This window comes from Ursus maritimus, unplaced genomic scaffold (assembly GCF_017311325.1).
Source record: "Ursus maritimus isolate PB19 unplaced genomic scaffold, ASM1731132v1 scaffold_13, whole genome shotgun sequence".
Lineage (NCBI taxonomy): Eukaryota > Metazoa > Chordata > Mammalia > Carnivora > Ursidae > Ursus > Ursus maritimus.
The window spans coordinates 17,976,059-17,987,606 of record NW_024423675.1 but is presented as its reverse complement, the minus strand read 5'-3'; the positions used below and the strand labels follow the sequence as shown (position 1 = coordinate 17,987,606).

Here is an 11,548-nt window from a genome sequence, read left to right as displayed (position 1 = left end):
TACCTATTAAATGACTGATTTAATGTTTAGTTATTGATATGCTTATTTATTGAGTGCCTGCCTACTCTGTGTCAGAGATACTTAATTTAATACAACCCAAGGTAAAAGTGTTTAAAATCCCAACTGGAAAAAAAAAAATCCCAACTGGGTCATTTCACTTACACTCCACTCAGTACATTAATAGACTGTGTCTTCAATCCATATCCGGTCTCCTTTAAGTTAGCAACAATTCCTAATACGTCAATACTGGAACCTTTGGATCCAAAGTTTTTTTCACTGTACATTATCATGTGAGCATTTGAAAAATCCTATTTAGAAAAAAAAATCAAAATTCAAAGGCTAGCCATTTATTATTCAAAAAAGATCAAGTATTAGCTATTAGCTTTTCTTTAACTTACACCTAATATAGGTCGTAAAGACTGAAGTTCTCCATTGTAACCTCCCCAATCTTTCCAGTCCTTGTACTCTCCTTCTTCAAGCAAATACTGATGACCTGTAAATCCAGGCTTCTCATAAGCAACCCAACTGCAACAGAAACAAAACAAAACAAAACGTGAAGGAGTAGTAGTTTTCATCAGTGCTAAAATTTTTCCCATGTGTTTATCAGTTTCATTAACAAATACTAATAGTTATGAAGCTAGACACAGACTTCATGCGCTATGACTATTGGAATTCTTCTCTAAAATTTAAGCGACTGCGGCGCCTGGGTGGCGCAGTCGTTAAGCCTCTGCCTTCGGCTCAGGGCGTGATCCCAGGGTTCTGGGATCGAGCCCCCCATCAGGCTCCTCCGCTGGGAGCCTGCTTCTTCCTCTCCCACTCCCCCTGCTTGTGTTCCCTCTCTCGCTGGCTGTCTCTCTCTGTCAAATAAATAAATAAAATCTTTAAAAAAAAAAAGAATTTAAAAAATAAAAAAATAAAATAAAATTTAAGAGACTAATAGAATGGCCCCCTAAAGAACAACCTAAGAAATACACATCAATATTCTGTAAAGGAGTAGGGGGGGAGTGTGGGGGAGAGTGTGAGTGTGTGAGTGTGTGTGTGTGTGTGTGTGTGTTTAATAAGAATGGACTCAAAAGAACTTCAGCAGGGGCGCCTGGGTGGCTCAGTCAGTTAAGCATCTGACTTGATTTCGGCTCCGGTCCTGAGCTCAGGGTTTGGGGATCAAGCCCTGCATTGGGCTCCATGCTCCGTGAGGAGTCTGCTAGAGATTCTTTCTCTCTTTCTCTCTCCCTCACTCTCTTCCCCCTGCTAGCCCCTCCACTCACATGTGCGCTCTCTCTCAAATAAATAAATCTTAAAAAAAAAAAAAAAAACTTCAGCAAATAAAACTGGATAAACTTTCTTCTATGAGTAATTAAAATATTTTTTTGCCTATTTACAAGACCATTTTCAGTGTATACTTCTGAAGGAAATATGTAAGATCTATAAAGTGTAAAATATAGAGATAGAAAGAAAACATATTAACAAATAAGATGTCGATTTGAACAGTGTGGGCCAATTTATTAGCCTTGCTCAGCTGACTGGCCCCAAACCAGCCCCTCGAGCCACTGTGTCAACTCCAGGTCACAGTTGGCTGAAAGTATGTTTGAAATTCACTCTACTGTACTGTCTGGAATGGTTTTTTGGTGGTGGTGGTGGTAAGAGGGGGAAGCGTATGTATGACTTTATTAAAGGGATGAAAAAGAAACTCCTCCGGTTACTCCCATCTACTTACATTCCTCTCAGAACTTTCATGGAGCCCACGGACGTAAACGGCAAACTGTCATCTGTCGTTTCTTCTGTTTCACCTGCTTCTGCGATAAAACTACACATTTCTGTTTCTAGTTCCATACATTTTCCTTCAAAGAAAGGCTTTTCATAAATAACTACCTACAATAGAAATGAGATAGACCAGTAATTGTAAGAAGTTAAATACCTCAACAGCTAAATGTTAAATCAGTCACTTAATATCAGTCCTAGGACACACAACTTTCTGATCATATTTTTTATATTTTTTAAATTAAATAGCAGTATCTTATTTTAAAATTCAGATTTTTTTATCCTGATGTGGTGCAGCCCAAAGCCAGGTTCCAAAGACAGTTTATAAAAAATTGTTTTTAGGGGCGCCTGGGTGGCACAGCGGTTAAGCGTCTGTCTGCCTTCGGCTCAGGGCGTGATCCCGGCGTTCTGGGATCGAGCCCCACATCAGGCTCCTCCGCTATGAGCCTGCTTCTTCCTCTCCCACTCCCCCTGCTTGTGTTCCCTCTCTCGCTGGCTGTCTCTATCTCTGTTGAATAAATAAATAAAATCTTTAAAAAAAAAATTGTTTTTAAAAAATTGGTTTTTGTTCAATGCCTAGAACTGGTATTTACAATTTTGCTTAGGACAAACTAAGGAACCAGAGGATCCTAAGTTGCTTTAAAAAGGAAATACAGGGGTGCCTGACTGGATTCGTTGGTAGAGCAGGCAACTCTTGATCTCAGGGTCATGAGTTCAAGCCCCACATTGGGCGTGGAGCCTACTTAAAAAAAAAGAAAAAGAAACATAAATGTGTCTTAATGTGCAAAGTAGAAATAGCAGAAAGGGAGATCTTGTCTTGAGAACTCCCTTTCTTCCTAGCTAACTGGCAAGCAGCAACCAGCCCCGCAATTAGTAAATACAACCACAAATTATAAACTTAATACAACGAGGAACCTTTTAGGCCATGGCTACACATGCCGGGCGGGCTTCCTAGTGCCCCAGCATCATCGTCCAGTCTAAGGGAAGGCGAGTGTCAGTTGGGACGACTTCCTTCAGCTGCAGTTATGTGTCATGGTCACGTGTAAAACCACGTTACCTTCATGGGGATGGAATGAGAATAAAATTTGAAAAATAAACATTTTTACCTTGGGATCTGTAGGGAATTCAACTTTACGTCCACCCTGAAAAGAAAAATAATATAGTAAGAAACACGGCTCTTCGTGGATAGATCGCCACTTTATATGGCCCATGGCAGCTGCTGGTCAGCGAGCGAACCTCCCAGCGTGCGTGCCTCTGGTTAAAGTGAGGTCCCGACAGGTGGGGAGACGCAGCGATGCGGATGAAGAATGAGGGTACCGTGTAGCACAGGTGGTCTGTGAGCGGAATAGGCGTGGTACGTGTGCTTTGTGACCCAATACGCAGTGTTGTTTTTAATTCAGAAAATGTCTCACAAAGATGCCTCTCTCTCATTTCCCTTAAAAAGCAGACCTAGGATCGGACGTCTCTGGAAGCAAGTTCCCGGAGGCAGCAGCCTTCCCCTCGTGCACTTGCCACCTCTCCGCTGGGCTCAGGCTCCAGCCGGGACTCGCGCCGGGCGGGCCTGTCTCCACTAGTGTCTCAGGTCAACTCCCTGCCACCCTCACTCCTGTCTGTTTGCTGCCCAGCCCCTGGAGGCGCTGCATTTGGCAACCCGTGGCTTACAAAACCGTGGCGTTCCGACGAGTTCCCAATATGATCTGGAGGACTCTTGGAATCACCAGCAGAGCTGCTGGAGAGAATTTAAACTAGCCCCGAGGATGGGTCTTCATTACTTTCATAATAAGGTTTTTGTAAATCACCAAAAAACTCACTAAAAAGAAGCCATACGAAAAGGTATTATTACACAGAAATAATAAATGGGGTCACAGTTAAAATCGGCAGCGGGAAAGTCAGGAGAATGTTTTCCGCCAATATGGAACAACTTTTTTTTTTTTTTAAGTGTAGCCAGAGGTGCTCAAATGTACCAAAGGAACTGTAATTATAAAGGAATGTTGCGGATTTTATCAACAAACCAGAGCTTAAACAACCAAGCGCAGAAGCCCCCCATTGTCTGCATCTCACTTTCCAGTTTCTCACCGGCGCTCACTCAGGCTGGAAGCAGACGCTCCCCTCCCGACGGACCAGCCGGTCGGAAGTAGCCTAAGGCCGCCTCCCAACACCGACGGCCCCGCTTCACCTCGTCAGCCAGGCGCCTTATCCCCTCGCCCGTCCCAAGAGGGGCGAGGACAGTACGGCAGATATTCTGAGAGAGAGGGACCTCATTCACGGGGCTTCGACGACAGTGTATTGTTGTACTTGTTCTATTTTATTATTAGTTCCTGTTCATCTTTACTGTGCCTAATTTATAAACTAGATTATAATGAATTTATAATTTATAAATTAAACTTTGTCATATACATAGAGGAAAAAGACAATACTATATATAGGGTTTGGTGCCATCCATGATTTCAGGCCCCCACTGGGGGTCTTGGAAGGCATCCTCTGTGGTGGGGGTGGGGTGTGGGGGGTTCTACTAAGCACCCTTTTTCAGTGCCATTAACTTCACAGTTTTCTAAATTATTTGAAACAACCTTCAAAACCTGGGACAATTCTTTCATATATTCACAAAACTAACTGAACTCTGTTCTTTGAAAGTAAATTTTAGAAACAAATCATTTACAATGAAAAAGTCATTTATAATGCAAATGAGTTTTGCAGAAGACTGGAGGTAAGTAAACCACGGGCTTTGGCAGGAGAGGTAAAATTAAGATAAAAATTACCTCCATGACTTTCTAATTTGTTTCAAACTGACTCTAGAAAACAACCGCAAAGCCCAATTCAAAAACACGTTTGTAAGGAGAGCCTCGCTCATGCCGCGGGTGGTTAGCAAGCCCCTCCTACCACATAGCATGCCCGTGCTCCACGTAGCATGCGGGACAGCCCAGGTCCTCCCAAGGCTTGGAGTTCAGCAGAAGAGACAGAAGGAACAAGACAAAAGACATGGGCAGGGCAGAAGAAGCAATGGGCTCCTTTCTAAGGCAGATGCTGGGGAGGACAATACTCACACATCCAGCCCCAAGGCCCCCAAAGCTGCCCCCCACCCTAGCCTCTGGTCGCTCCAGCTGGGCTGGCACCCACCTGCCCGGCCCTTCCCCAGCTCCGCCCGGGCTCACACAGAGCACTCCCTGACATCTCCATCTAACACGGTCCTGCTTGCTTTTTAAGACCCAACTTGATTTAGCATGAAGCTCTCCTAATCATCCCGCATCTCGGTCGCATCACCTCCATCGTGGACTTCATCTGTCCTTCCTGCTTTTCCACACAGGTTTAGTTCTTCACTGTCTTCACTTCTCACACCTGCCCTGGACTGCAGCTCTGTGCACACACGTGCGGCTCTGCAAGACCGAGAACGCCTCGAAGGCAGACAACGTGGGCTTATCCACCTTCTTTTCCATCTAGAGCGTTCAGAAGTTATCCTTTCTATTATTTCTGTCTAGCAAGAGGTTCCCTCTACTACAGATTTGTGGTTTTAAAAGTCTGTTTTATTGCTTCAAAGTCACAGCCTGTGAACTATCAATGTCAAGCTGACAAAGAATCAGACTCCAAGAACATTTCGTTAGGTTTCATTGTTACCATTTTCAGAGGCCGCATGGATCCAATGTACGCTTCTTCCGTATCCCAGAAGGATAAGTCCGGGTATTCACCAGGTTCCAGGACAAAAGGCACACCCTGAAATCCAGGCTCTTCATAAATCAGCCACCTAAATAAGCACCAGGGAAGAAAAGAGAGACGCGGCATTTAGCTCTGTGGCACACGGGACCCCACTGAGAAGAAAGGAAACGAAGGGGCAGATGTGCGCGTGGACCCCGAACGGTTACACTCAGACGTTAGTTAGAGCAACGTTACATTCAAGGAGGACTATGCCATTACATGCTCTCCTCTTGATCTTTTACTTGTCTCCTTGTGGCTTTGTCCACTTCAACTTGCATTATGAATTGCCTCAAAGCGTAAATGTCTCTATCACTTCAAGAAAGAGAGGCAGTCGTTTTGGAGCACTGTATGTATTTAGAGAGGCCCGAGCTAGGAAACTCAAGCTTTGTTTTTAAAAGGCAACATCTCACTCGTAACCAAAGAATCAGATGTTCCACCTACTCATTTGTCACAAAACTAATGACAGGTAACATCTACCTCGAGCTTACAAGGAATGCCACCGGGAATTTGATCCAATCCGTACAGCAGCGCTATGAGGAAGGAACGCTACTGGCCCCATTTTACAGATGAGGTTAAGTAAATTGCCCAGGGCCACACAGCTGCGAGTACCAGGTGCAGGGCTGAGCCACGCTGACGGCAGAGCCAGCCTCCTAATCATTTTTCAGTAGCAATTTTTCTCATTCCAGAAAGTGCACATAATTTACGCTTTTTACGACGACTCAGGATCATTACTGTGAGCATGACCATGCACAGTGGTGTCCTGGGGGCTTGGGGAGTCTGTAAGGCTGCTTGTTCCCAGGCCCAAAAGCTTTTTGAGTTCTTGGATCTGATTTTTATGGCTTTTCAGAACCACACCCATTTATCAGGCGGGTCAGCTGTCACTTCTGCGGCGGTCAGAGAAGCAGCAGCCCCACCCTCCCTTCGAGTGCTACAAACCAGAAAACCAGAAAATCACGCCTGTTAGAGCTGCTTCTGCACACGGCAGTCTTGTCACTTTCTCAGTTCCTGGGAGAGTTCTGGAATGGGGAGGCTGTAGAGATGGGATGTTTACATGGGGGGGGTATTAAAACACCCCCTTTATACACAAATGTAGAATTTTTGGTGATCACTTAGCCTCTCCAGTTCCTTGTTAGTCTGACTAAAGAGTCCTCGCTGGCGTATTCCATTAGCCCCAGAACACCATGCCGAGAAGAGAGTGGCCATAAATACAAGCGTTTACCAGCAAAATGGGCCTGATTCTCCCTCTTTGCCTTCTTGTTCCCAATTTTGGCCCAAGGTACATTTTGGGTGATGGGTTTTGTTAGAGTCCCTTGAATGAATCAGTAGCTTCTCTAGACTCACGAATTACATAGGGACTTACATTCAAAATCCTACTGAAGGCCTGTCCCCGCACACGCACACACACACACACACGCACACACACACACACACGCACACGCTGACAGACTGAGTGGTGTATGTGTGCGTGATCAAAACAAATTAACCCACGTTGTTAGAAGCCAGGGTAACAGTCAGATTGGGAGTGAGGACGGCAGGACGAAGCACAAGTAAGGGCACTTCTGAGTACTGGCTGTGTGCGACTTCCTGACCTACAGGGTGTTTATACTTTGAAAATTCACTCAGATTATCTACTTATGATCTGTTGCGCACTTTTTTGTACAAATATTAAATATACTTCAATAAAAAATTGAGGGCAAAAAGGCTTATTTAAAAAAAAATAGCACTACAATGCCTTAACCCACAAGAAAACGGAGGCTGAGTGGGGTCCTTTAAGCCTCCACAGGCTTGAGGCCCGACAGGTCAGGATGCGTGACGTGTTCTTAGAGCTCAAAGCTCGTGCGGGCACACCACCCAGGGATTTCACACCCTGACCGAATAATGGCAGTTTGAGAGTTACAGTTACAGAAACGGTGCTCTTAGGCTACCGAGGGCCAAGGGCCTTGGCACCTGACTCCGCACAAGTGAACAGGTAGAACGTTTTGTAAACGCAGCAGACGGCTCGTAAGCAGGGGCTCGTGAGGCTCGGAGGCGTTGCTGAGCGCAGGACCCCATTCAGGTCTTCCCTCTACTGTCTGAGTTGAGGGCATTTATTCATCTGATACTAAACACTTTTCTCGAAGCATGTGATTTAGTCACGTAACATTTATAGAAGGGAGGTAATCTGGGGTAAAGGGGAATTTGTCAAAAGACTGAACACACACAGACACACCAGAAAAGACAGCATCCTTGATGAGCAGGAAGGAAACTCAAACCCACACTTATCAACGTTGGGTACGCTCATACACAGAGCGTGATTCATTCTTCCTAAGTTCTATTCCAACAAGATACATTATTCATGAGGCCGTTGGGGGAGGGGGGACTATCTTCAGGCGGTGTTATTTCAGTTTCTAAAGGTACTCATATGTTCCCATGTACTTACGTAATGAGCTTTTACCTACATTATGAATAAACAGTACAAAGCGTGAGCTTTTTAAAAATAAATGTTAAAAAAATAAATGTTTCAACAATATCCATTTGTATGTTTATAATGGTTATCTATATATTGATTAAAAACATTCTGTAATTATTCTTTCAGAAATACCTTTCAGCCACCCAAGAAAAATTGGTCTTCTCTTGTTCACTTGTTCTTAAACAGTATTTGCAGCTGGATCCTCAGTCTTGTTCTCCAGACAGGGCTACATAGAAGTGTTGGCTATTTACAGAAACCAACTGGATACTCAAAAGAGTAAATACGAATACGCCAATTTGAGGTTATTCTCAAGAGGGCGAGCTATGAATCTCCAAGGGGAAAATGTCCCTTTACAGTGGAGAGCTGTAGGAGGCACCATTTTTATTTAAATTCAATTAGCCAACATACAGTACATCACTAGTTTCAGAGGTAGCGGTCACTGATGCATCCGGTGCGACGTGCGGGAGGCACCAGTTTCACCAAGGACCAAGCTCACCGCGGTTACGAGCGAAGCTGGTTAGCACGTGCCACCTTTTGTGATGCGATGCGAGTATGTAGCGCTACCTACACGAAGGGTCCTTTCCAAAGCCGCATCTGATCAGGCCTCTAGACTGAACCCGTACAATACAGAAAATTCAGGCAATACAGGGGCAGGTGAAATGATAGGAGGAAATACTCAGAGACAACTATGGCATATTCTCTACGAGACCTGACCTAAAATCTTGCAGGGACAAAACTGTAAAATAAGGGTATGAGAAAAACAGGAAATTCCAGAGAGAGGTTATGTGTTTGGAGTCAGGGGGACGGGCCCAGGGAGGGCCACACGGGGCGCTGTGGTAGTGCTGGTAATGGTGAGGTCCTGAGTCAGGTGGCGGGCGCACGGGGACCTTAGTACCAGGCTTCATAATTCATACATATCTTCTTCTGTATGTATCAAATATTTCACAGCAAAATTGATCAGAGGATATTTGGTTATTAAAAATGGTCCCCGTTCTAACAACTAATCCTAACCCTGCGAAAATGACTAAAGCCAGTCTTCCTTAAACAATCGTGTTGGAACACATGTTCTTTACGCTCCCTTTAAAGTTCTGAATCGTTTTTCTTAGAAATACACCCTCCCCCCAAAAGCATACCCTCACCTCTGAAGGATGGGATATAGTATTAGCCAGGTATTAAAAGTTTAAAAACAAATTACACTCAATAGAATCTGAAAGAAAATTTTAGAAATTCCTCATCCTCCCTTATAAGACTTTGACAAGCAATACCCTTCTTTTGTGTCTGTGTCGAAGAGTTTAACCCACAGGACACAGGGCCTGGAATAAATCTAGTGGAATGCAAGGAAGCCCCTCACACAACAAAGGCTTCTCCTCTACCTGTTCAGGGGACCAGAGCATCAACAGAAGCAAAATGAGCTCAGGGGCTTATTATCAGTTGAATTCTCCCAACCCGTCAAGACTCCCCTTGGAGATCTGTTCCCAAAGCCAGCCAACCAAGTTCAAGGACCCCGACTTTAAACTAACCTCCAAAGCAGCTTTCTATTACCCTAATGGCAACAGAAATGAACGGCCATCACAAACTGGACGCTATGGCAGGTTTGTGACTGGTGCCTGTGAGAGGAGCTAAACTCCCCGGCAAGGTAAGAGACGTTACTCAGGTGTAGCTCGTGCTTCGACAGAGCCCAAGCCTGAGCATGAAACCTTCCAGACACTGCGATTAACATATTACAGCAGATGCCGATCTCATTCTTTTCTGAGGAAAGTGGTCATCTCAGTGTAACATTAATGCGTTGAGAAATGAGATATACGGATCTCTTTGATGTGGGGAAAAAATTAAAGGCAGCAGGAGATGAAGCCCTTAAGTCAAGCAGAGAAAGCCAATTATCATATGGCTTCACTCATTTATGGAACATAAGGAATAGCAGGGAGATCGGTAGGAGAAGGAAGGAAAGAATGAAGGGGGGTAAACAGAAGGGGGAATGAACCACAAGAGACTATGGACTCTGGGAAACAAAATGAGGGCTTCAGAGGGGAGGGGGGTGGGGGATTGGAATAGGCCGGTGATGGGTAGTAAGGAGGGCACGTATTGCATGGAGCACTGGGCGTTATATGCACACAATGAATCATGGAACTTTACATCAAAAACTAAGGATATACTGTATGGTGACTAACATAACATAATAAAAAATTTTAAAAAAGAAAGTCACCAGAGACCTTTGCTGCCCATCCTGTCTAAAATGGCACTGCCACGGCTCCTCTAAGTCATGCTTCTTGTAGTATTTACCCTCCGACACATTAGCGCAGGCATTCCCTTATGCGTACCCCACTGACAAAAGCTTCCGAGCCCTCTCTGAATACATGAATCTGTATAAAGGATATACATGATCATGTAATACACTATGAACTTAATAGAAAACATACACAAAACTAAAATCGTAAAAGGAGGAGATTTTAAATGAAATATAAAGAAGGTTCAGTGTGTTCTCCTTGCCCCTCAGTGGCTGTCTTTCGCAGGCCCAGGGCTCCCCACTCCCCCTCAGAGACCACCCTACGCAGGACTGGCACCTGCACGTTCTGTCCTAATTTCCCCCATCAGAGACAGTCCCACTTCCTTCAAAATACTCTTGCAGTTTCCTGTGATTTGTGAAACCAATGTCCTAGGGGCTCTAGACAGCATTGTGTGAAAATGTTCAAGGAAGGAAAGTACCACGTGTGTTGGCCTCCAGCCCTCCTGCGATATCAGGAACACATGCTTTGAATGACCGCCGTCGGATTACCATGAAGGTAAAGGCTATTACTCAGCTTAGAAGGAATCAGGTCCCTCTGTGATAAGGAAATCCCAACATTAAACATGCAGTTTTTTCCTCCCCAGCACTTCCCCCAAGAAATTGTTATTGTTTATAAGAGAACTGAATCATAGGAACACAGGTACAAAAGAATCAGAATTTTATGTGCCTCAGGGGAAAAAAAAAAACAAAAAAAAAACACCAAACCCTTAGTCAATAGCGACTTAATAGGACAACAGGTGAGAGTATCTTAAGTCTTTCCAGTAGGACACTTACAAAAAAAGCTTCATTAAAATTTGTATTTGAGGGATGCCTGGGTGGCTCAGTCAGTTAAGTGTTTGCCTTTGGCTCAGGTCAAGATCCCAGGGTCCTGGGATGGAGCCCCACGTTGGGCTCCTTGCTCAGCAGGGAGTCTACTTCTCCCTCTCCTTCTGCACCCCCCACCCCTGCCCGGCTCAGGCTCTCTTTCTCTCTCCCTAATAAATAAATAAATAGATCCTCAAAAAAAAAACTGTATTTGGAACAAAATACTTACGTGCCCCAATGTACTTTGATGGAACAAGTCTTCTGCATTATACCAAACCCCTGCATCTCTTCAGTGTCATCAAAGTAAGAATTTAAGAGGCCTAAGCCTTCCGGTTCAGTAAATAAGTCAATCTGACTAACTCTGTAATCCTGAAGAAAGAAAAAAAAAAAAAGGACACATGTTTAATAATAATTATACCATGTACTTAACAATAAGTTCATTATCCTTTTTAAAATAATTAAAATTTAAATACACACATACATTTCACAGAGCACTTGCCATCTATCCCTTCCCTGTTCTCAGCCATGACTTAGTAATAGGCGGTCTTGTGGGGCAGCCATGT

The 11,548-nt window shown here is 44.3% G+C and overlaps 1 protein-coding gene across 1 annotated transcript in view; it reads right to left on the bottom strand.

Moving 5' to 3' along the window:
* Positions 1-11,548, bottom strand: part of CRYBG1 (crystallin beta-gamma domain containing 1) — a 48,279-nt gene that overhangs the window by 20,125 nt on the left and 16,606 nt on the right. Inside the window, exons 6-11 of the mRNA XM_040627585.1 lie at positions 11,215-11,354; positions 5,371-5,497; positions 2,865-2,900; positions 1,715-1,869; positions 399-525; positions 163-308 (exon numbers count right to left, since the gene is read on the bottom strand). Of these exons, the coding sequence (XP_040483519.1) occupies positions 163-308; positions 399-525; positions 1,715-1,869; positions 2,865-2,900; positions 5,371-5,497; positions 11,215-11,354 (731 nt within the window). The remainder of the gene's footprint in view (positions 1-162; positions 309-398; positions 526-1,714; positions 1,870-2,864; positions 2,901-5,370; positions 5,498-11,214; positions 11,355-11,548) is intronic.